Below are 26,275 nucleotides of genomic sequence, written 5' to 3'. Positions count from 1 at the left end.
AAAATTGATATTTTACTATGCAAGCCTTCTACAAGATCATTAGTAAATATATTGAAGAGAATAGGGCCCAATACTGACCCCTGAGGTACCCCACTAGTGACAGTAACCCAATCTGATTATGTACAGTTAATAACCACCCTCTGTTTTCTATCATTGAGCCAGTTACTTACCCACATACAGACGTTTTCTCCCAGTCCGAGCATTCTCATTTTATATACTAACCTTTTATGTGGTACAGTGTCAAATGCTTTGGAGAAGTCCAGATATACGACATCCATTGATTCGCCGCTGTCAAGTCTAGAACTTACCTCCTCATAGAAACTGATTTAAATTAGTTTGGCATGACCGATCCCTCACGAAGCCATGCTGATATGGCGTTATTTGCTTATTTCCGTTGAGATCCTCTAAGATAGCATCTCTCAGAAAACCTTTAAACAGTTTACCCACAACAGATGTTAAACTTACCGGCCTATAGTGTCCAGGCTCTGTTTTTGGACCCTTTTTGAATATTGGCACCACATTTGCCATGCGCCAATCCTGTGGGACATTCCCTGTCAATATAGAATCTGCAAATATCAGAAATAAGGGTCTGGCTATGACATTACTTAATTCCCTTAGGATACGGGGGTGTATGCCATCCGGTCCTGGCGATTTGTCTATGTCACGTACCGGCGATGGCGCGGGTTGTACTAAAGGACCGGTTCTAAGCAGTTACTGGTCTTCACCAGAGCCCGCCGCAAAGCGGGATGGATTTGCTGCGGCGGTAACTACCAGGTCGTGTCCCCTAGTAACAACTCGACCTCTCTGGCAGCTGATAAGGCGTGGTACACAGGGAGAAGGCAAGAGCGTAGTCGGACGTAGCAGAGGTCAGGGCAGGCGGCAAAGGTTCAAAGGCGAGTAGACGGTAGCAACGGGTTCGGCAACAGGCAAGGCAAACTAACACAGTAGGGAACGCTTTCTCTGAGGCACAAGGCACAAAGATCCGGCAGAAAGCTGTGGGAGGAGAAGGTATATATGGGCAGTGCACAGGTGCAGCCTAATTAAGTCAGCACTGCCTCTCACAAACCTTAACCCTTAATAACCCCTTTGGACCAGGCACCAATCACTGGTGCACTGGCCCTTTGAATCTAAGAGTCCCGGCGCGCGCGCGCCCTAGAGAGCGAGGACGCACACGCCGAGACGCTGGAGTGCTGCCTGGGGGCATACGCTGTGAGCGCTCCGCGGCCAGCAGGGGACCCGGAGCGCTCAGCGTAACAGTCTATTTTAATCTTTTTAAGTCGCTGATGTACTTCTTCCTGGGTCAGACAGGGCACTTTTAATGGGGAATTTATTTCAACATTCGGCATGTCATCTGACATTTTATTTTCCTCAGTGAATACATTGGAGAAAAAAATATTTAACAGCTTTGCTTTCTCCTCGTCGCTCTCTGCAACTTCCCCCTCATTACTCTTTAAAGGGCCGACACCTTCAGATTTATACTTTTTAACATTTATATAATTGAAGAACATTTTAGGGTTAGTTTTACTCTCTTTGGCAATTAATCTCTCGGTCTCTAGTTTGGCCGCTTTTATTTGTTTTTTACATGTTCTATTTTTTTCCTTATAGTTTTTTAGTGCTTCCGTGCTACCCTCCTGTTTCAGTGAATTAAATGCTTTCTTTTTGTCATTTATTGCTTTCGTTACAGTTCTATTTATCCACATTGGTTTCTTTTTGTTCCTTAACCTTTTATTCCCATACGGTATGTACCTCTCACAATAATATTTTAGGATGCTTTTAAAGATATCCCATTTTGTGGCTGTATTTTTATTTGTGAGGACTTTATTCCATTTAGTTAGGCCTATGTCCTCTCTTAGTTGGATAAATTTAGCTTTTTTGAAGTTTGGTATTTTTGTTCCTCCCTGTAGAAACGCTCTTTTGAATGATAATTGGAAGGTTATTACTTTATGGTCACTATTTCCCAGGTGTCCCCCAACCTGCACGTCTGTTGTTCTGTCGGGCCTATTGGTTAATACTAAGTCCAGTATGGCCGTCCCTCTAGTCGGGTCCTGAACCAGTTGGGAGAGGTAATTGTCTTTGGTTATTGCCAAGAACCTGTTTCCTTTATAAGATGTACAAGTTTCAGTTTCCCAGTCTATATCTGGGTAGTTGAAGTCCCCCATAATAACCACCTCATTATGATTTGCCGCCTCGTCTATCTCGTTTAGTAATAGATTTTCTGTGGACTCTGGTATATTAGGTGGTTTATAGTAAACTGCTATTAGTAATTTATTGTTGTTTTTAGCTCCATGTATCTCTACCCACAGTGACTCCATGTTCATGTCCCTCACTTATATCTTCTCGGACTGTGGGCTTTAGACCGGACTTTACATAAAGGCAGACCCCCCCCCCTCCCCCTCTCCGGTTCTGACGATCCTTTCTAAACAGACTGTAACCCTGTACATTAACCGCCCAGTCATAGCTATCATCCAGCCATGTCTCAGTTATTCCCACTATGTCATAGTCCTCCTCACACATCACTAATTCCAGCTCCCCAGTTTTATTAGTCAGGCTTCTGGCATTAGTATACATACATTTGAGAGGTTTATGTATATTTTTTACCCTACACCTTTCCTTCTGAACTGTTCTAGTCCCTCCTTCCATTCCTCCCCCAGTCCCACTACCTCGCCCCTGGTCTCTATCTGCCCTATATTTCCCTCCTATAATGTAATTTTCCGCCTCCCTAGTTTAAACACTCCTCCAACCTTCTAGCCATCTTCTCCCCAGCACAGCTGCCCCTTCCCCATTGAGGTGCAGCCCGTCCCTACGATAGAGCCTGTAGCCGATAGAAAAGTCGGCCCAGTTCTCCAGTAACCCAAACCCCTCCTTCCTACACCAGTTCTTGAGCCACTTGTTAATCTACCTTATCTCCCGTTGCCTTTCTTGTGTGGCTCGTGGTACAGGCAGTATTTCTAAATCCCTGAAATCATTTTTAAGGACTCTCCACCTACCTCTAACTTTGTCATTGGTTCCGATATGGACCATGACCGCTGGATCTTCTCCAGCCCCTCCCAGTAATCTGTCAACCCGATCCACGATGTGTCGAACTCTAGCGCCAGGAAGACAGCACACTGTTCGGCGATCACGGTCTTTGTGACAGATTTCCCTATCTGTTCCCCTAATAATGGAGTCTCCCACTACCAGCACCTATCTGGCCTGCCCTGCTCTCCTGGTTCCCTGCTTACTGGAGACTTTCCAAGACTTTTTTTATTTTTCCTTTTACATAGCCGTATGTGCACTTATGTTCTTTCTCCAGGTCAGTACAATTACGGCGATACCACATTTTTCTTGCATTTTAATACTGAAAAAAAAACTAATATTTTTTTTTTTCCTTTTCATCGCCATATTGTGACCTCTACTTTTTTGTAGTTATGTGTACGGAGCTGTGTGAGGGCTCTTTCTTTAAAGGGGTGACCTGTAGTTTTCATTCATACTATTCTGGGTTATTTTTTTTATAATTTTTTTTTATTAATTTAATTTAATTTTACTTAAATTTTTTTGTGGGAGGTGAAGAGACCAAAAAAAAAAAAAGGCTAATCAACCACTTTGACTTTTTTTTTCCGTTTTGCCATTTGCCATATTTGAAAAATATTTGTATTTTGTTTTAAGTTTCCATTTTTTTATTTACATTTTTGGGACAGAGGGTGATTTATTTATTTTTTTAACCTTTTTTTTTACCTTTTTTTTTTTTTTCCCATAGGGAACATCAGATTGCTTCTCTCATACACCAACATTGGAGTGCATGAGAGTTACAATGTATTCCTATAAAGCTCTGCCACAGGCAGGTGCATCATAGGAGCTAACATGCGGCAGCTTCAGTTTATTACGGAGGACTGAAGCTGCCGCACAATGCATCCGCCTCCCCTGATCCTCATGTTTGACCACAGAATCTGAAGGGTTAAAATTCAGAGATCATTGTTACCACCAGTCACGGACATTAGCTGCTGGTGTCTGCTGTATGAAACATCAGGCACCTGGCAGCTGTGGCGCATGCGAGAGCTTATTGTTCCTTCCGGTAACTAAGTAATACATTCTCAACCTTCCTGATCTCTTTACTCCAAGCTAAATAGATCTCAGGACATCTGGAAAGATCTAGAGCAGGGGTGGCTCGCGAGCCGCATGCGGCTCCTTTCACGTTTATTAGCGGCTCGCTCTGCAGAGCGGGCACGTGACTCAGTCATTCACTGCAGCTCTGCCTCCCCCTTCGGCACAGAAGGCGAAGCTGCAGTGCTTATCTCTGCCGCCCATGTGCTGGCCCCATGCCCCCATCTGTGTGTGACCTAATGCCCGCCCCCAGTCTTCTCAGTGCCAGCCCAGCAGCCAGATTCATCAGACCGAGGGCTGGGTCTGTGGGGGCGACAAGAAGTGGCGCAGCAAGCAAGGAGGACCTGCTCCAGCAGCAGCCAAAGCTTCCTCCATTGTAAATTTTAATGAATGTTAATGATGGGCAGCAGGGCAGTGGGCGTTCAATCACAGCAGCAGTGGCAGATAGACTCCCAGAGTCCAGCAGCTGCCATTTTAGTCAGATTACAGCCACTCTGCAGCTTTGGCTCTAATCTGACTGAAATGGCTGCTGCTGGCCTCGGTCTCTGCCACTGCTGCTCTGCCTCTCTTTTCACAGGTGCCACTGCCCAGCACACCAAGTGTGTTTGACAATCAAAATGGTGGATTATTAATCACACACCAAGTGTAAGATAGAATATCAAATGGTGGTATGATACAGGGATTAATAATCCACCATTTGTATGTTCAAACACTCGGTGTGCTGGGCTGGGCACGTGTGAGGAGAAGGATCAATAGTAATCCACCATTTTGATGTTCAAATACTCGCTGGGCTGGGCATAGGCGGTCACTCATGGGGTCTCATCTGAGCATATAAGGTGTCGTCTAAGCATGGGGTGTCATCTCAGCATGTGGGGTGGTCATCTGAGCCTGGGGTGTCATCTGAGCCTGAGGTGTCATCTGAGCATGGGGCGGTCATCTGTGCATGGTGTCATCTGAGCATGGGGCGGTCATCTGTGCATGGTGTCATCTGAGCATGGGGCGGTCATCTGTGCATGGTGTCATCTGAGCATGGGGCGGTCATCTGTGCATGGTGTCATCTGAGCATGGGGCGGTCATCTGTGCATGGTGTCATCTGAGCATGGGGCGGTCATCTGTGCATGGTGTCATCTGAGCATGGGGCGGTCATCTGTGCATGGTGTCATCTGAGCATGGGGCGGTCATCTGTGCATGGTGTCATCTGAGCATGGGGCGGTCATCTGTGCATGGTGTCATCTGAGCATGGGGCGGTCATCTGTGCATGGTGTCATCTGAGCATGGGGCGGTCATCTGTGCATGGTGTCATCTGAGCATGGGGCGGTCATCTGTGCATGGTGTCATCTGAGCATGGGGCGGTCATATAGTCATGAAGGTGTCATCTGAGCATGGGGCGGTCATCTGAGCATGGGGCGGTCATCTAAGCTTGTACACGTCAGGTCACTGTGGAGAGCACCCCGCTCCTACAGAGCAGCACAGGGGCATGGATTAGGAGGTCTGATGGGAGGCTTATCTTAGGTCTGATGAAGATTGTTTATTTTTTTCATATTGTTCTCCTCTAAAACCTACGTGTGTCTTACATAGGACGAAAAATTATTTGAGGAAACCCAACAAAACTAGGAATCCAAACAAAACGTCAGGTCACTGTGGAGAGGGCGCCTCAGAGCAGCGGCAGCAGAGCAGAGGTACGGCAGGATAAGCCTCCTACACATGCAAAATAGTCCACAGTTTTTTATTGAAGTACTGATCATGGGGGTATTATCTGACATGGGGGTAGTATGAGCTCAGATAAGACTGCCAAATCCTCATCAGACCTACAAAATAATCCCCCCCCCCCAGTGCTCACATCAGACACCAAAAATATGACTACATTACAGGTATTAAAAGTGGTTTAAATACACTTTTAAATGTTTGAAAACTCAATTGCAGTAATACTGTCGTGTGCACGCATATTTGTGTAAATGTATAGCGTGTGGCTCCTGGCAGTCATATGTTTTTTTTCTGGCTCTTTGTGTCTGTAAGGTTGGCCACCCCTGATCTAGGGAATGGAGATGATATTCAACATTACAGTAAGGCTCATAACAGACACTGGAAGGAGGAGACCTATAGTTACCAAAGAACAATCCTTTGGAGTAAGAAGGAATCTGAAGTACAGATCCACTGATGACGAGACTAGGATCTCCCTGTTCTTATGGCAGATGTCATGGCCAGATGGAAATAACCTCTTTAGGTTAGGTATTCATGTGGCCCCTCCTCCAGAGGTTCAAAGGGAGATGATCTTAAAACTTTTAGGACTAAGATCAAGTCCTATTTTGACACAGATTCTGAGTATGGAAGGCTACATCTTAGCAAACCTTTCAGGAACCTTTTGATGAATGACTATTGTGACAAGGATAAACTTGCAGAATGGGCAACATTTTGACTTTTTAGGATGATACTCTAAGGCCTTTTCCAAATTTGTCTTGCAGGAAACCTAAGAGGCTGATAATCTGTGGTTTAGAACTATCCACCCCATAATAGAATTCAAGCTGAATAGATTCATATGATCCTTGTGTAAGCCCTTTAAGTGGAGACCTGGCTGAGCTGAGTGCTCTAGACACACACAATTTGTACTGGGGGAAGTCTTTAGATTCATCCTTGACTCATTTGAATGAGTTGGGATCAAAATAAACTTTTCATGAATTGCAAACCAGAGTGTGGCAAAGATCTTCATGATTTAATCAAAGAGGCTTCAAGATAGTTAAAGTCAAACTGAATCTCTTCTACTAAGACGATTTCCCGTCAGAGGGAGTAATGAATACGGGTGGTATGTACAGTACAGACCAAAAGTTTGGACACACCTTCTCATTCAAAGAGTTTTCTTTATTTTCATTACTATGAAAATTGTAGATTCACACTAAAGGCATCAAAACTATGAATTAACACGTGGAATTATATACATAACTAAAAGGTGTGAAACAACTGAAAATTTGTCATATTCTAGGTTCTTCACAGTAGCCACCTTTTGCTTTGATTACTGCTTTGCACACTCTTGGCATTCTCTTGATGAGCTTCAAGAGGTAGTCACCTGAAATGGTTTTCACTTCACAGGTGTGCCCTGTCAGGTTTAATAAGTGGGATTTCTTGCCTTATAAATGGGGTTGGGACCATCAGTTGCGTTGAGGAGAAGTCCGGTGGATACACAGCAAAAGGTGGCTACTTTGAAGAACCTAGAATATTACATATTTTCAGTTGTTTTGTTAAGTTATGTATTTTGTTTGTTATGTATATAATTCCACATGTGTTAATTCATAGTTTTGATGCCTTCATAGTCATGAAAATAAAGAAAACTCTTTGAATGAGAAGGTGTGTCCAAACTTTTGGTCTGTACTGTATATATTATTATTTAGTCACAGGGTACCTCCTGTTATAAAACGTAGCCTTTAATGTTTATTACATATAAAATAACACACTCCCACAGACAAACAAAACACAGAAAAAAGGAAAGAAAAGAAAAAACGACACATCAGGGGTGGATGTATACTATGTATACTCTACGGCAATGTTCCTGTTCCTTAGTCCATGCTTGAGGACACTGGGATCTGGGCAGGGTGGTCGTATGTTGATTTGGGCCTATCCCTAGATTTGGCCCTATACTGCATGTGCCCTGCCTAAAAACGGAATAGCCGCCCCGATAGGGGCAATCCCGTGTTCAGGAACCTCCTGGAATGCCCTAGACTGACCCTATTGTGGGCAGAGCCATATCGGATGCCCAATTGATGATGGCCTAGTCTAGGTACAAAAAACAAAGCTTCTGTACAAGGAGCAGTAGAACACCACAGCTATAGATGCACTGTGTACTGATCAACAAATGCTCTACACAGTGTGTCATCTAAATGATACAAGAGAGTGATGATAGTCAATATATACGGTTATCTATGTACATTTTCTCCAAAGCTGCTGAGCACATATATTGATATAGTTCACAGTACAGCTGTCTAATAAGATGCCAAACACATTATTGGTATAGATATAATGTTATAAGTGCCTGGAATTGCTGCCCTAGAGCAACAACACATAACTAGGCACCTTGAATCCAACGCGTTTCGCCCACACCAATATCCTGGGGTCATCAGGGGACACTTGATTCGGTGTCCTAATAGGCATCAATACTTGAGTGAAGATAACACAGTATTTCTTCTCATTGGTGACACTAATAAAGTTGTCATTCATAACAAACTGTCAGTCATTGTAACAGTACGTTAAACATTCATGATAGATAACTCTTTTGATATGATATAATAGCTCATCCTGTCAGACAAACGAACCATATCAAACACCTACACACTCGTTTCTAATGGAGGTGATTCCCATGAAACAAAGACCCAGCAGGGCCAAGATGCTCAAAAGGTGCCACACCGTATCAAGGTAGACAGTGCTAGTAGCATACCGGTAAATAGCCAAGTGGGAATGGTAACATATGATTGCTAGTGTGTACCATATCATACAAGATAAACAATGTTACTTGCATGCCCAGACTAAATATGGATGGTCCCATGTGATCACTGAGGTGTGTGGCATGCCAGGGAGGTTCCGATTTGACCCATGGTAGTCTGTAGGAGAACAGGGGAAAATGGACAATTTAGCCAAAACAGTCGCCATATTACTGACCTAATCGCTAAGAGATTTGGGTCATCCTTGCTTCCAAACACTTACCTATGCCCACGCCTCGCTGGACTCTGTGTGAGGTCGCTGGCTTCTATTTAGAATGTGGTTTAAATAGCCCGCCTATTAATACCTCTTCAGGTCTTGGCAGAGTTCAATGTCCTATACACACACACAAACTGCTGTGGGGGAAGTCTCCATTTTATACTCTTGACTCAACTGAATAAGTTAGGAAAACATTTCTTTTGGTACTGTAGATTGAGACCTAACGTGTTGTAGGATCTTCATGACTACATCAGAGAGGCCTCTAGATAGAAATCGAGACTAGCAACCTTCAGGCTGTCGGGCTCAATCTTTCCAGATATTGGCAGAATTAAGTGCCTTACATATAGAGGGTCTACACTGGGGGAAGTCTCAGTAACACCCCTGACTCATGTGCATGTTGGAAACCATGACCTCTCTGGCCTGAACAGTATGATGGCTGTACTTTCGTCTGGTCTAGCCTGATTTTCATCAATACTCAAATTATCATGGAACTGGAGGGAAAAAGTAGGCCAGCCTGAACCTCCAAGGAATTGACAAGGTATCTGCTACCAAGGGATTGTCCGCCTAATAAAGTGAAAGAAATGTTTCCATCTTGGCACTGAACCTGATTCCACTGAGCAATTTGATTGAAGAACTCTGGATTCAGAGACCATTCTCCTGAAAAGACTAGACCTTGACTGTTGGTCAGCAACAATGTTGAAGGAGCCTCAAACAAGTACAGCAGACAGATGGGTCAGGTTTCTGTCCATGTCATGATCTTTCCTACTTCTTTAAAAAAAATGTTTCGGGAGGAAGGGGGGGGGGCGAAGCCTGACCGCTCTAGATGGTGGTCGCTTGATGTGAGCTCTCCCACCAGCAAGCTCCCTAAAGCCCACTCCTTAGCACTTTCCTGAAAGTATGGTGAGACCACAGGCCAAGCCCATGATCTGAGCAGCACAGCAAAGATTTTGAGGAGGACAGCACAGCTGAACAACAAGAGGTGAGCGACCCTCCAGCCCTCACCAAACGCCTGGAGCGCACATTACACAAGGCGTTAGCCCCATTAGCTGCTGACCTCTCATCCATAAAGGCAGACATACTCCATATTGGAGAGAGGGTGGAGGTGTTAGAAGGAGTGCAACAAGATATGCTCACCTTCAACGCAGCAGTGAGAGACACTATGAGAAGCTACAGGGATGCCATCACCCACTCCCTGTTACTCCTGGGAGACCAGGAAAATAGAAGCCGGAGGCGGAATATAAGAATTAGGGGTGCCCCGGAGACAGTGTAACAGGAAGATCTCTTCATAGTTATGGGCAAACTGTTCGCCATGTTACTGGGGCCTGAATGAGCAGGAGCGCTTGTCATTGAGCGAGTTCACATAGCGCTCCACCTGAAATCACCGCCATCTGAAAAACCTAGGGACATTATCTGTGGCCTTCTAATTTACAGGGCACAGAGGCGATCCTACAAAAAGCCAGAGAGGCCAATGAAGTAACGCTGGAGGGATTTAAATTGCAGATGTACCAGGATCTATCCCCATCAACCCTACAGAAATGGAGAGCCTTGAAGCCCCTAACAGATAAATTTAGGGTATCCAAAACCCATTATAAATGGCTGTTTTCCTTCGGGCTCCTTATCACAGGCAACAGGCGCCTAACCATACGCACCCCAGAAGATCTCCAGCAAGTGTGGGAAGTTTTACATCTGTCTCTGGTGGAGATTCCATCCTGGCTCACCTTACCAGACGATATGGAAAATTTTCCATCTTTACCGAGCGCCTCACCGTGGTCGACAACAAAGAAACCGAAGTCCACAAGACGAAATAAGAGTGTTAACACACTGACTGCTACTTGATTCGGGGTACTATAAATCCCTTTATATCCTTCCATACAATAGTGCCTTAGTCTATTGTCAATAGGTCTAAACAGTAAGGAATCTCATTACACAATAGATCGGTTTCCCCTTCTGTTCAGCTTTGTTTCGGGATACTAAGATTTATTACTCGCTATTACTATAGTTATGCCTATAATTGCTAATTCCGGGCTTATATTAGTGGAGCTTGACTGATAAGGTTACACATCTAATATGCATACCACCCCCAACACCAACTCTGTACAGAGCTCACTGTCTCCGGACGTCCGTTTCAGTTCAACAGTATTTCTATGTTTTTGTTTTATGGGTCCCAGATTGTACTGGTAATTCTCATGTCACATGGTAAATATGGATGCATATCATCTTAAATTTGCCTCCTTTAATGTTAATGGCTGCAACTTCCCAGTGAAAAGGAGTAATGTCTTTCAGATATTGAGGAAGGCAAAAGCTGAGATCATTATGCTACAAGAAACACATAAAAAAAAAGGTAGCGAACCAAATCTATCTCCCTCCCAATTTCAACAGATTATTTCTTCATTAGCAGCGGGTGCCTCTCTAAGGTTGTAGAAGCTGATATACATTGTATAACTATATCTGACCATGCGCCCATTACCCTCGGCGTTGGCCCTCCACGAGCTACCTAAAAAGGGAATGGTCGTGGAGACTCAATGCCACTCTACTAGATACTCTTGACACTATAAGAAAACTATCTAGCAAAATGAACAGCTATTTCTCGGAAAACATACTTTCAATAATATCTTGGTCCTTCATTTGGGAAGCACATAAATCAGTTCTGAGAGGAGAATTCATAGCACTTGGCACGCATCTGAAACAATCTAGGATGCATCAAATTTCCTCTTTGCTCAGATTACTAAACTAGAATATACACACAAGAAATCTCTAGCTATAGGTGATCAAGAACTTCCCCCAAACTAAGATCTTCCCTTAGGGACCTCCTAAACATTAAAGCAGCAGGCAATTACCTGAGGGTTAAACACAAATACTATGCAAATGGTGAACGCGGCAATAAGATTATGTCCGCATTGGTTAAAAAGAGGAACGAACAAACCCATATCACACAAATAAGATCTGCGGAGGGCAAACTTATAAAAAAAAACACCCCAGACATAGCTACAGCTTTCTATCAGGCGCTTTACAATCTGCCTCCACATGAGTCTCCAAAAAGCTTAGAAGAAAAACAGCAGCAAACTAAACAATTCTTATCCTTTTTAAATCTACCTTCCTTGATGGCCGAACACATGACAAAACTATTAGCTCCCATCTCCTTAAAAGAAGTACAGCAAACAATAAAAAGCACCACCTTAGGCAAAAGCCCAGGACCTGATGGTTTCCCAATAATATATTATAAGAAATTCTTTCCAGTGCTAGGACCCAGGCTAGTACAATATTTTAACCACTTGCTAAATGGTCATCCAATGGCCAAACAAGCTTTGGAAGCTCATATAGTAGTTCTTCCCAAACTGGGAAACATTCCTTTCCCTTTATTAGGGATTTATAGTACCCCTGAATCAAGTAGCAGTCAGTGTGTTAACACTCTTCTTTAGTCTTGTGGACTTTGGTTTCTTTGTTGTCGACCACGGTGAGGCGTTCGGCAAAGATGGAAAATTTACCATATCGTCTGGTAAGGGGAGCCAGGATGGAATCTCCACCAGAGACAGATGTAAAACTTCCCACACTTGCTGGAGACCTTCTGGGGTGCGTATGGTTAGGTGCCTGTTGCCTGAGGTGATAAGGAGCCCAAAGGGAAACAGCCATTTATAAGGGGTTTTGGATACCCTCAATTTATCTGTTAGGGGCTTCAAGGCTCTCCATTTCTGCAGGGTTGATGGGGATAGATCCTGGTACATCTGCAATTTAAATCCCTCCAGCGTTACTTCATTGGCCTCTCTGGCTTTTTGTAGGATCGCCTCTGTGTCCCTGTAACTTAAAAGGCCACAGATAATGTCCCTAGGTTTTTCAGATGGCGGCGATTTCAGGCTGGAGCGCTCTGTGAACTCGCTCAATGACAACCGCTCCTGCTCGTTCAGGCCTCAGTAACATGGTGAACAGTTTGCCAATAACTATAAAGAGATCTTCTTGTGCCACTGTCTCCGGGGCACCCCTAATTCTTATATTCTGCCTCCGGCTTCTATTTTCCTGGTCTTCCAGGAGTAACAGGGAGTGGGTGATTGCATCCCTGTAGCTTTTCATAGTGTCTCTCACTGCTGCGTTGAAGGTGAGCATATCTTGTTGCACTCCTTCTAACACCTCCACCCTCTCTCCAATATGGCGTATGTCTGCCTTTATGGATGAGAGGTTGACAGCTAATGGGGCTAATGCCTTGTGTAATGTGCGCTCCAGACGTTTGGTGAGGGCTGGAGGGTCGCTCACCTATTGTTGTTCAGCAGTGCTGTCCTCCTTAAAATCTTTGCTGTGCTGCTCAGTTCGTGGCAGCGGCGCGGTCTGTTTCCCATGTCTGGCTCTGTTCTGGTGGGTTTTGGAGTGCCTGTATTGTCTTTGACCTTCTCCTTTGCCTGTGGTCTCACCATACTTTCAGGAAAGTGCTGAGGAGTGGGCTTTAGGGAGCTTGCTGGCGGGAGAGCTCACATCTAGCGGCCACCATCTAGCAAGGTCAGGCTCCGCCCCACAGAAACCCTTCTTAAAGAAATCATGACATGGACAGAAACCTGATACATCTATCTGCTGTACTTGTTTGAGGCTCCTTCAACATTGTTGCTGACCGACAGTCAAGGTCTAGCCTTTTCAGGAGAATAGTCTCTGAATCCAGAGATCTTCAAACAAATTTCTCAGTAGAATCAGGTTCAGTGCCAAGATGGAAACATACCTTTCCCTTTATTAGGCAGACAATCCCTTGTCAATTCCTTGGAGGTTCAGGCTGGCCTACATTTTCCCTCCAGTTCCATGATAATTAGGGTATTGATTAAAATCAGGCTAGACCAGATGACAGTACAACAATCATACTGTTCGGGCCAGAGATGTCATGGTTCCCAACATGCACATTAGTCAAGGGTGTTACTGAGACTTTCCCCAGTGTAGACCCTTGATATGTAGTGCACTCAACTCTGCCAATATCTGGAAAGATGGAGCCTGACAGCCTGAAGGTTGCTAGTCTTGATTTCTATCTAGAGGCCTCTCTGATGTAGTCATGAAGATCCTACAACACATTAGGCCTCAATCTACCAAAATATCATTTTTCCTAACTTATTCAGTTGAGTCAAGCGTATAACTTGGAGACTTCCCCCACAGCAGTTTCTGTGTGTCTAGGACATTGAACTTTGCCAAGACCTGAAGAGGTTTAATTTGACAGTTAGAAGTTTGACCAGCCTCTTTCACTATCTTGAAGCCTCTTTGATTTAATCATGAAGACCTTTGCCATACTCTGGTTTGCAATTTATGAAAAGTTCATTTTGATCCCAACTCATTCAAATGAGTCAAGGATGTATCTGATGACTACCGCCAGTACAAATGGTGTGTGTCTAGAGCACTCAGCTCTGCCAGAACCTGTGGAGACTCAACCGTACTTCCACACTGCCACTATATCAACCTAATGGTCTGTAAGACATAGTCCAGAAGACCTTGTCGTAGCCAGGTCTCAACTTAAAGGGCTTACACAAGGATCAAGTGAATCTATTCAGCTTGAATTCTATTAAAGGTGGATATTTCTCAGCCACAGATTATCAACCTCTTAGGCTTCCTGCAAGACAAATTTGGAAAAGGCCTTAGAGTATCAAAAAGTCTAAATGTTGCCCATTCTGCAAGTTTATCCTTTTCACAATAGCCCTTGATGGAAAAAGTTCCTGAAAGGTTTGCTAAGATGTAGCCTTCCATACTCTGAATCTGTGTCAAAATAGGACTTGACCTTAGTCCTAAAAGTTTTAAGATCATCTCCCTTTCAAGGGAGATCCTAGTCTTGTAATCAGTGGATCAGTACTTCAGATTCCTTCTTACTCCAAAGGATTGTTCTTTGGTAACTATAATCAGGTCTCCTCCTTCCAGTGTCTGTTATGAGCTTTACTGTAATGTTGAATATCATCTCCATTCCCTAGATCAGGGGTGGCCAACCTTACAGACACAAAGAGCCAGAAAAAAAAGGTATGACTGCCAGGAGCCACATGCTATACATTTACACCATGGATGTCAAACTCATGGCCCTCCAGATGTTGCAAAACTACAACTCCCATCATTCCCTGATAGCTGTAGTATGCCCAGGCATGATGGGAGTTGTAGTTTTGCAACAGCTGGAGGGCCACGAGTTTGACATCCCTGATTTACACAAATATGTGTGCACACGACAGTATTACTGCAATTGAGTTTTCAAACATTTAAAAGTGTATTTAAACCACTTTTAATACATGTAATGTAGTCATATTTTTGGTGTCTGATGTGAGCACTGGGGGGGGGGGGATTATTTTGTGGGTCTGATGGCGGTCTTATCTGAACTCATACTACCCCCATGTCAGATAAGACCCCCATGATCAGTACTTCAATAAAAAACTGTGGCCTATTCTGCATGTGTAGGAGGCTTATCCTGCCGTCCCTCTGCTGCCGCTGCTCTGACGCACCCTCTCCACAGTGACCTGATGTCTTGTTTGGATTCCTAGTTTTGTTTAGTTTCCTCTAATTATCTTTCGTCCTATGTAAGACACAAGTAGGTTTTAGAGGAGAAAAATATAAAAAAAAAAAAAAAACAATCTTCATCAGACCTTAGATAAGCCTCCCATCAGACCTCCAAATCAGACTCCTAATCCGTGCCCCTGTGCTGCTCTATGCATGGTGTCATCTGAGCATGGGGCGGTCATCTGTGCATGAAGGTGTCATCTGAGCATAAGAAGTCATCTGAGCATGGGGCGGTAATCTGAGCATGGGGCGGTAATCTGAGCATGGGGCGGTAATCTGAGCATGTACACGTCAGGTCACTGTGGAGAGCATAGTAGCCCCAGTTACAGGGGAAATACAACCCCCAGAGAGGCTGTGCAGCACTATACTGTGCTGTACAGCCTCAGTGCAGGGCTGATCGAGGTCTATAGAAGACCTCACAGCTCCTGCACTCTCCCGGCCCCCGGGTCATGTGACTGCCGGGGCCGGGAGAGTGCAGGAGCTGTGAGGTCTTCTAAAGACTGCGATCAGACCTGCACTGAGGCTGTACAACACAGTATAGTGCTGCACAGCCTCTCTGGGGGTTGTATTTCCCCTGTAACTGGGGCTACTATGTCAGCCCCAGTTACAGGAGAAATCAATAGTGAGCGCTGTGTATACAGCAATCTAAAAGGCGGGGACACCTGGGCACTGTCCCTGCCTTCTCTAAGGGTTGCCCTGCTGTCACTGACAGCGGGCAACCCGATCAGCAGCTGCACGATTAGCGTTCAGGAACGTCCATTCAGAGATATAGAACCACCTCCCGGACGTTTATAGTCTATGGGCGGACGGGAGGTGGTTAAAATATAAGTAATGAACAAAATATATGTCTTCCTAAAGAGGATTTATCACATGTTTTATAGAAGCCGTTATGTGACATCAATTAAACTTTTATATCAAAATATACAACCTGAAATGAAAACAATGTCTATGACCCAGTGATATATTGTTTTGTTATATTTTGGCCATATGGCTTCTCTCTTGTGTGACTTTACTAATAACCCCTAATTATGGCTTTAGAAACAAAAACATTTTTCTCATTCTGAATGCAGCTTCTTGCATGTGTGATTCCTCTTATGTTTTAGAATACTTGATTTATCTGAAAAACGTTTCCCACATTCTGAACACAAATATGGCTTTTCCCCTGTGTGAATTCTCTCATGTGTAACAAGATTGGATTTCAGTGTAAAACATTTTCCACATTCCGAACATGAATACGGCTTTTCCCCAGTGTGAATTCTCTCATGTGCAACAAGATGGGATTTCTGTGTGAAACATTTCCCACATTTTAAACATGAATACGGCTTCTCTCCTGTGTGACATCTCTTATGTGTAACAAAACTTGATTTACCTGTAAAAAATTTCCCACATTCTGAACATGAATATGGCTTCTCTCCTGTGTGAATTCTCTCATGTTTAACAAGATTTGATTTGTGTGTGAAACATTTCCCACATTCTGAACATGAATATATTTTCTCTCCTGTGTGACTTCTCTGATGATTAACAAGATGTGATTTCACTGTAAAACATTTCCCACATTCTGAACATGTATATGCTTTCTCTCCTGTGTGACCTCTCTTATGAGTAACAAGATTTGATTTATCTGTAAAGCACTTCCCACATTCTGAACACAAATATGGCTTTTCCCCTGTGTGAATTCTCTCATGTATAACAAGATTGGATTTCTGTGTAAAACATTTTCCACATTCCGAACATGAATACGGCTTTTCCCCAGTGTGAATTCTCTCATGTGCAACAAGATTGGATTTCTGAGCGAAACATTTCCCACATTTTAAACATGAATACGGCTTCTCTCCTGTGTGACATCTCTTATGTGTAACAAAACTTGATTTATCTGTAAAAAATTTCCCACATTCTGAACATGAATATGGCTTCTCTCCTGTGTGATTTCTCTCATGTTTAGCAAGATTTGATTTGTGTGTGAAACATTTCCCACATTCTGAACATGAATATGGCTTCTCTCCTGTGTGAGTTCTCTGATGATTAACGAGATGTGATTTTACTGTAAAACATTTCCCACATTCTGAACATGTATATGCTTTCTCTCCTGTGTGACATCTCTTATGTTTTAGAAGACTTGATTTATCTAAAAAACGTTTCCCACATTCTAAACATGAATACGGCTTTTCCCCTGTGTGACATCTCTCATGTGTAACAAGTTTTGATTTCTCTGTAAAACATTTCCCACATTCTGAACATAAATAAGTTTTCTCTCCTGTGTGACATCTCTTATGTGCAATAAGATGTGATTTATGTGTGAAACTGTTCCCACATTCTGAACATGAATATGGTTTCTCTCCTGTGTGATTTTTCTCATGTCTAACAAGATGTGATTTCCATGTGAAACATTTCCCACATTCTGAACATGAATACACTTTCTCTCCTTTGTGACGTCTTCGGTGTGGAGAAAGTCCTGGGCTGTTTGTGGATTCTTTATCACAATTAAACCTTGTAATCCTTTTCTGACTTATAGTTGAGGCAACAATCTGTGATTGGTCAGGAGAAGGTTCCTCATAATTAGGAGGATTATATGACAGATCTGTACTGTGAGGTCCTGGATGTACATTTAGGGTAATGAGATTTTCTCCTGAAGAGCGCTGCAGGATATCTTCATCTAGTGGTAACATGACATTTTCACATTTCTTACTGGGATTTTCTGTTAAGATAAAAATGAAAAAAAGATTTAAAGTTTTTTTTATTTTTATTTTTTTTGCAAACTACAGAGTAGACAAACTTATAACATTCCAATTAGGCTGGAAGTTGATCCAGCAGGAAGGAGAAGTGTTCATAAATTTGGAATCCATTCCTGACTTTGGCCAAAAAAACTGCACTTGTGATCCCAGCCTTACAAAGCTTCTATAACGTTCTGACAAAGTCCAGGATTCTGGTTTACACCGGGTCATGACTTTTATTACATACAGTAAATAATGACTTAACAAAACGAAAACATTTTAAAAGCCTGACCATGTCTGGAAACGAGCCCTGCTCTCTGCCAACACATTTGCCTTTCAACAGCAACTAGACATCATTTGAATGAAACAAGGAGCATCATGGTTGGAGCTGCTTTGCTTCCTCATGGTCTGGACACCCTGCAACCATTGGGTAAACAACTGGGCAGATTTACTAATCCTGTATAAAACGTACAGAGTAAGGCTACATGCACACGACCGTTGTTTTGGTCCGCATCAAAGAAGCAGTTTTTGCAGCTTGTGTGTGGACCTATTTACTTCAATGGGGCTGCAAAAGATGCTGTCCGCATCCATTGCTTTGTTCTGTGGTCCGCCCAAAAAAATATAACCCGTCCTATTCTTGTCCATTTTGCAAACAGTTATATTAATGTCTGGCCGTGCCGTTCCGCAAATTGCGTAACGCATGCGGACGCCATCCGTGTTTTGCGGATTCGCAATTTGCGGACCACAAAACACACAACGGTCGTGTGCATGTAGCCTAAATCTAGAGATGCTCCACATTTATCACAGGAGCTTGGGCTGGAGGACTGATCTGCTGCACAGCTACACAAGTCTGTCTACCTCTGTACCACTTAGTGGTTGGCTTTTCTGTCACAATGGAGCATCGTAAGCCCCGCCCCTGCAGAACCTGCCTGTTGTTTCTATATGTGGAACCTAAAAATCCCCCCTTTTTGGACAGATTATAAGAGCAGCACAGATCAGTCACTGGTTATCTACCAGCAAGTTCACACAGAGCAGATCAGCTGCAGACATTTCTGTGACTGTCCCGCTGCCCTGAATGTGGCTTGTAATAATCCATGCACCTGCTGCAGAAACAACCCAATACATGGAAATGTCTACAATAAATGTGCCCTGAACACGCTCTAATGCAGCTGGAACACTCTGGGACATGCAGTTACTGCTAGAAGTCACACGTTCAGTCTGAAGGGGACGAGAAGATAATCGCTGAAGTGATGGACAACATGGTCACATTTTATTGAGACCCAACGACTTACATAACACACGCCTGTTCTACATCGATGACAAACAGTCGTACAGGGGCGGAAATTGCCCATAAACCCCATGTATAATCTACAGTATATATACAATGCAGAACACGGATTGTACAAGACGTCTCTGTAGTATAGTCTACTATACCGGCCCAATGGAGGCCAGAAGGACACGCTCCCATCATGTGACTGGAGCCCTATGGATATGACTGACATATAAAGAACACGTAGCCTCTAATGTAATGTGAGAAGAAACTGTGAAGATACTCCATTATATGTCACTGCGCACACGTGTATACACTGCACATGACGGGTCTTACCCTGTGATATAAGAGGCTGGTGCTCCTCCATTACATGTCACTGCACACACGTGTACACACTGCACATGACGGCTCTTACCCTGTGATATAAGAGGCTGGTGCTCCTCCATTACATGTCACTGCACACACGTGTACACACTGCACATGACGGCTCTCACCTTGTGATATAAGAGGCTGGTGCTCCTCCATTACATGTCACTGCACACACGTGTATACACTGCACATGACGGCTCTTACCTTGTGATATAAGAGGCTGGTGCTCCTCCATTACATGTCACTGCACACACGTGTATACACTGCGCATGACGGCTCTTACCCTGTGATATAAGAGGCTGGTGCTCCTCCATTACATGTCACTGCACACACGTGTATACACTGCACATGACGGCTCTTACCCTGTGATATAAGAGGCTGGTGCTTGTCCATTACATGTCACTGCACACACGTGTATACACTGCACATGACGGCTCTTACCTTGTGATATAACAGGCTGATGTCCTCCATTACATGTCACTGCACACACGTGTATACACTGCACATGACGGCTCTTACCTTGTGATATAAGAGGCTGGTGCTCCTCCATTACATGTCACTGCACACACGTGTATACACTGCACATGACGGCTCTTACCTTGTGATATAAGAGGCTGGTGCTCCTCCATTACATGTCACTGCACACACGTGTATACACTGCACATGACGGCTCTTACCTTGTGATATAAGAGGCTGGTGCTCCTCCATTACATGTCACTGCACACACGTGTATACACTGCACATGACGGCTCTTACCTTGTGATATAAGAGGCTGGTGCTCCTCCATCATGGCCTCCTTGTACAGGTCCTTGTGTCCTTCTATATACTCCCACTCCTCCATGGAGAAATAGACAGTGACGTCCTGACACCTTATAGGAACCTGACAACACAATGACACCGTCATCACCCAGACCCCTCCAGTGCTGTTACTGGAGAATTTCCCAGCATTCCCAGCAGTGTCACCTCTCCAGTCAGCAGCTCCATCATCTTGTGGGTGAGCTCTAGGATCTTCTGCTCATGTATCAGGGGGTGAGGGGGAGGCTCTGTGATGGGGGGAGGGGTCCTGCTCCGCCCTCCTGACTCCTGGAGATGGATGATGGGAGTCACACAGTCCCCCGATGTCTTCTTCACTATTGTGAACTCCTGTGGATGGAGAGAGACACTTAGGGAATAAACCCTTCAGGGGCCATGTGCTCTCCTCCGGCCTCTCCTCCTGGTACAACGTGCCTACTTACCTTCTCATGGCTCCTACAACATGACTATCGGTCACTGGTCACATGACACATCACTCACCATATTGGGGGCAGATCTTCAGGTTCTCCGTCACTTGGAAGGTCTGGAGGCCGTTCTCCAGGACCCTGGACTCTTCCTATCACTTCCTATGATGGATTCTCCTTCCCGATGTCTGACTTGTTACAGAATACAATAAAGAGGAGAGAAATCTAGAAAAGTTTACCTCTCCGCTCAGCAGGGAGATGATCTCCAAGGTGAGGTCTAATATTCTTCTGCTGATCTCCTTCCTGTCCATCCTTGGTGGTCATTCAGGAGAAGAGGAGAGAACTGGAGGAGCTGGAGGCTTCTAGTACTGCAGGCGCCTTTATGAGAAGAGGAGAGGAAATCATCCAGGGGACAAGACCAGATGTCACCTCCAGAACCGCACTTCCTGAGCCTGGAGGGGCCCCGCTTCTCAGAGCCCCCACCACATGGATTCCAGGGGCCCAACATGGAGATCTCTGGTGGCTCCACAGGAGATAAATGTCTGGTAGATGCAGGTCCCACCTCTGGGCTGTGCTCAGCTGTGTCCAGAACTCCTAGAGAAGAGACTGGAGAGAGCTGAGCTCAGGCCGGGCCCCGCTCCATTCATTCTCCTCCTGGAGGCAGGGGCCCCTCACCAGGACAGTCAGGGGCCAGCGAATAATGACAACCCCCACTATCCCCACTACTACTCCCCCATCATACTAAGCTGAGGAGCGGAGAAGGATTCCTTGTGTGTAATGGAGGAGAATCTCCAGAGGTGACATGTCTGAGCTCTCCACCACACTGTCTCCTCACAGCTCATCTTACCTGCAGGCTGGAGGAATGGCTGATACCAGAGAGAACAAGAGCCCTGACTACCGACCAGGACCTGCCCAGTATCTGCTGCACTGCCAGAGCCGAAGGACCTGGGGTGACGTCACCGTCATGTGATCAGTACAGGGGGCGGGGATTAGCAGTGGAGAGAGGAGATGGTAAAAGAACAGTGATGATGTCACTGTCATGTGATCAGTGCAGGGGGCGGGGCTCAGCAGTGGAGAGAGGAGGTGGTGAAGGATCGGGGATGATGCCACTGTCATGTGATCAGTGCAGGGGGCGGGGCTCAGGAGTGGAGAAGAGTTGGTGAAGGACCTGGGGTGATGTCACTGTCATGTGATTAATACTGAGGGCGGGGCTCATCAGCAGCAGAGGAGGTAGTAAAGGAACAGTGATGATGTCACCATCATGTGATCAGTGCAGGGGGCGGGGTTCAGCAGAGGAGAAGAGGTGGGGAAGGACTTGTGATGATGTCATGTGTCAGCCTTATACAGAGAAAAAAAGTGTAGAATTGATGAGTATTTTTTCTCTGTCTATAGAGCGAAGGAAGTGCTGGGAGTTGTGGTTTTATTTTATACTGTTTCCCTATAGTGTCCTATGATATAAAAAACAGCATGGACCTGCTGGGAGTTGTAGTTGTTTCCCCTTTGATATTCCATAATCACATTCTGGACATGCTGGGAGTTGTAGTTGTTTCCCCTTTGATATTCCATAATCACATTCTGGACATGCTGGGAGTTGTGGTTGTTTTTTTAATTTTTATACTGGTTCCCTGTAATGTCCTATGACATAAAAACAGCATGGACATGCTGGGAGTTGTAGTTCTCTCCCCTTGCCAGTGACGCTATTCTTTTCCCTTTATAAGATGCAGTGCTCCACCGTTATGGCAGTGCTCACTAGTCTGCAGGAGGTGAAGCCCTGTGAGCGCTGTACTGTAACCCTACAGTGTCAGGACTTCGTTCTAATACCGTACAGGGCAGGAGCTCTGTCTAGTATTAGAATGTATTGGCTCCGATGAGCTGAAGTTATTGCTTCGCGAAGTCTCGCAATAACTTCATAAATTAATTTGTACTGTAAAAAAACATTTCCCGAACTCGGTGGTACCTTGTGAGACTTCGCAAAGCAGTAACTTCGGCTCATTGGAGCCAATACATTCTGAAACTGTAAAGAGCTCCTGCTCCGTACAGTATAAGAACAACGTTTTATGCCAATGGACTTTGGATGTTTCGTATGAAGTCGATTCGCTCATCCCTAGTCAAGACGTACAGAGTGCATTGTGACCTGACGCTGCAGTCAGGTGACTGTGCAGAGCGGGGCCCGAGAAGAGACCGCTGGACCAGGAGAGGTGGCGGAGCAGGAGAGGTAAGTACGTTTATTTTCTCATCCGTCTCATTGAGGGACACAGGCTTGACCTTGGGTATAGCTATGGCCACTAGGAGGCGACACTAAGCACAAAAGAGTGAGCTCCTCCCTTTAGCTATACCCTTCCTACAGGGACTAAGCTAAAACAGTTTTATCTTAGTGTCCGTAGGAGGCACACCTTCCTGCTTTGCAGGTCTGCTGATTTTTTTTTTCTTTTTTCCATTATTTTTTTTTTCTTTCAGCCATCGGGTCACCACAGCACCTACCGCAAGCCCCCCCTGTTCCGGCGTAGTGGCCCTCCCCAAGGGGACGCACACAGAAGGTGGTGACCTGGCTGGAACCAGGTGGGCAGAAGATGCCAGACAGGTAAGCATGCCTGGCTCCAATCCCTCTCCCCTTCTTAGGTTATTCTAGGAGGACCCCAGGAAGTCCTTTTCTCCTAGGCGGGGAAAGGGTTATTAATAAGCATTGTGCTCTCTGGGCAGTGGGGGCCTCTTGGGGGAAGGGAAGCTCTCCTACTTCCCATTCTGGCTCGAAAAGCCATACAACCCCAAGCCCTTCACCCGCCAGCGCCCCCCACCTGCCCGTCTGCCTTCCTCGCCATCGTTGTCCGCCACCAGCCCTCCGTTTTTCATGGAGTTTTCCTCTCCGCCGGGGTCCCCTATAAATCGAGGCCCCAGCTTCTATTGCAGCCTACCGGGGATCCGATCTCCAGGGCGATGCCTCTGTTTGGCGGTAGCACTGCCGCATGGGGAGGAAACCGGAACACTCTATGGTGCATAGGAAAGAGGAGGGAGCTGATCTCTCGCACGGATGACTGACTCCATTATAGGGGCGGGGCATATTTGTCCCCTTCTTTCCCTGGTGCGAAGCTTTCCCGCCATTTTCTTATCTCCGCCCATCTGCTGCTCAGAAGGACCTCCGCTGTCTCAAGTACCAGAACAGGCGGCAGCACGGGACACAGGCTGGGTAAGCTCTTTCCCCTTCTTCCTACAGAGCTAAGCTTACCCTCCTACCTTCACTACAGGTACTCACTATGACCCTACCCAGTTCCCAGGCTCCAAAGCTAGCGGTCCCTTCTGTGTAGCACTATGCATGTTCTTCTTGTCACTCTAAATTTCCATCTGGTCAGTCTGATTCCCTCTGCTCCTCTTGCTCAAAACATGCACCACCTCCTAGTGACTCTGTCCAAATCCCCCCCGGTCCAGGCCATGGTGGAACCGCAGTGGGTGCATTTCCTGGCTAAGATGGTACAGGAAGTTTCCCATTTCAACATAGCCATCGTGGATATGCTGGGGCGTTTAGCTGCACCACCACCCTCTGACCAGTCAGATTCCAGGGGTCCCTCTGTAACTCCCCATCACGGCCGGCCTGCGAAACGGGCCAGACCACCCTCTCCTCAAAGGACTTCTGTGTCCCCCGTTTCATCCGTCTCCCCCCCCCAGGGAGTCTCACTCTGACGCGTCCTCATTAGAAGAGGCGTGTCCTGAAGAGGGGTTGTCAGACACTGACTTTGTCTCACCGGACAACCAGACTTTCAAACTATTCACCATGGTGGACAATCTCATTGCAGCGGTAACAGAAACCCCACAGGTTGAGGTCCCTATGCTTTCCTCTTCCTGCTCCAGGCTTTCCTTTCGCCAAAGGTGTTCCCCAACCACCCGGAGTTGGATACCTCTCTTTCCAAAGAGTGGAACTTCCCTGACAGGCGTTTAACAGTTCCAAAACGGTTTGATGTTTTATATCCCTTCCTAGAGCAGTTGACAAAGAAGTGGTTGTCCTCCCCTATTGTTGACCCTCCGGTATCCCGTCTAGCCAAGAATTATAATTTGCCTATGGTGGATGGGGCTGCCTTCTCTGACCCAAAGGATAAGAAAGTGGAGTCCTTTTCCAAATCTTCTTTCTCTGCCCTTCGCCCATTTTTCACCTACACATGGGTTAGTAATGCCATGACCGAGTGGGCAAACAAACTACGTCAAAGCCTTACCTCTGGGGACTCTCCAGAGGAGCTTTCAGATATTGCAATACAACTTTCATATGCCAACTCTTACATCTTTGAGGCCTCTCTGGATGCGGCCAGACTGTTGGCATGCTCTTCAGCTCTTTTGGTGGCTATTCGTCGCACCCTGTGGCTATCGTCCTGGTCGGCGGATAATGTGTCAAAACGGGCCTTGACGTCCCTCCCCTTTGTAGGTGGCAGACTTTTTGGTAAGCTTCTGGATGACAATATCTCTGATGCGACCGGGGGTAAAAGTACCCATTTGCCGCAGAGCACGCTTTAACAGGTTAAAAAAGCGCAGACCTCCTTTTGGAGTTCATCCAGCCCGAAGCGGCCAGCCAACAAATCTGCTCCAGAGCAAAAGCGCAAGCCATCTTTCAAGCCTCGCCCCCATTGGCGTCCTCGCCAGAAGGGCTCCAAGCTCTATGCCCCCAAGTCCTTCACTGCATGACGGGTGGCCTCTGGCGTCTCCCAGGTTGTCTTCATCTATTCCAGCAGGTCTGGCTAGCTCACGTGTCAGATGCCTGGGTGCAAGAGTTCATATAAGAGGGTTGCAAACTGGAGTTTCTGTCCCCTCCACCACCCTAACAGGGATCTAAGATCTTTGCTAGAACATATCTTAAATGGGAAGGACTTGAAACAAGTCTTTCCTGTGGGAATCCATTATTTAGCTTGGCGAAGAATGTTCTATCAATATATATAGGCAATCATTTAATGCTTTAATAAATCATGAGTCTTGATTCTTCTGCAGGTAGAATGAAGCCTCACAATATCCTCAGACTACATCTCAATATGAAGATGATCAATTAATTAATTTATTCACCAATCTAGATGGTATAATTTCACCCACACTATCCAATTAGTCTTAATAAAATGAAATATCATTCTTTGTGTCTCTTACCAAGTCCTAGTAGGAATCTCACTTCTGGTCCTAGGAAAGCTGGGTGGTCCATCATCGCGCATCTTACCATGGCTTTCATCTTGATAGACCCTTCTTTATTTCTTTCTTTCCTTTTTCTTTTAATGGGTTTCTCCTTTGTGAGTTTTTCTTCTCCCTCTCTCATGTGTGCTTTCTTATCCAAAAATGTATCACACCCTTCCAGAATAGGGTTTCCCAATCACATTGGATGGGTCTGCTCATATGGTAATGATCCTATGAGATCATATTTACCCAGAATGCAATATTGTTGTGAATGGTGTCATGATATCCACCTGTCTCCAGGTGGCACTTTTAACCTT

At 45.3% G+C, this 26,275-nt stretch overlaps 2 protein-coding genes across 3 annotated transcripts in view; one reads left to right on the top strand and one right to left on the bottom strand.

Moving 5' to 3' along the window:
• The window catches only part of LOC122924960 (gastrula zinc finger protein XlCGF57.1-like), a 91,997-nt gene that overhangs the window by 5,346 nt on the left and 60,376 nt on the right, over nt 1–26,275 (top strand). The gene's annotated exons all lie outside the window — the stretch shown is intronic.
• LOC122924963 (zinc finger protein OZF-like) lies at nt 16,131–21,095 on the bottom strand. 2 transcript variants are annotated; one of them, XM_044276509.1, is made up of 2 exons: nt 21,062–21,095; nt 16,131–17,950 (listed from the first exon to the last, which is right to left on the bottom strand). In XM_044276509.1, the coding sequence occupies exon 2, from the start codon at nt 17,919–17,921 to the stop codon at nt 16,311–16,313; it is 1,611 nt and encodes a 536-aa protein (XP_044132444.1). In that variant the 5' UTR covers nt 17,922–17,950; nt 21,062–21,095; the 3' UTR covers nt 16,131–16,310. The 2 variants fall into 2 exon arrangements, with proteins under 2 accessions (XP_044132444.1, XP_044132443.1); XM_044276508.1 differs by lacking the exon at nt 21,062–21,095 and adding an exon at nt 20,362–20,411.

Source organism: Bufo gargarizans, chromosome 1 (genome assembly GCF_014858855.1).
Source record: "Bufo gargarizans isolate SCDJY-AF-19 chromosome 1, ASM1485885v1, whole genome shotgun sequence".
Lineage (NCBI taxonomy): Eukaryota > Metazoa > Chordata > Amphibia > Anura > Bufonidae > Bufo > Bufo gargarizans.
This window is presented reverse-complemented; position numbering and strand designations above follow the sequence as displayed.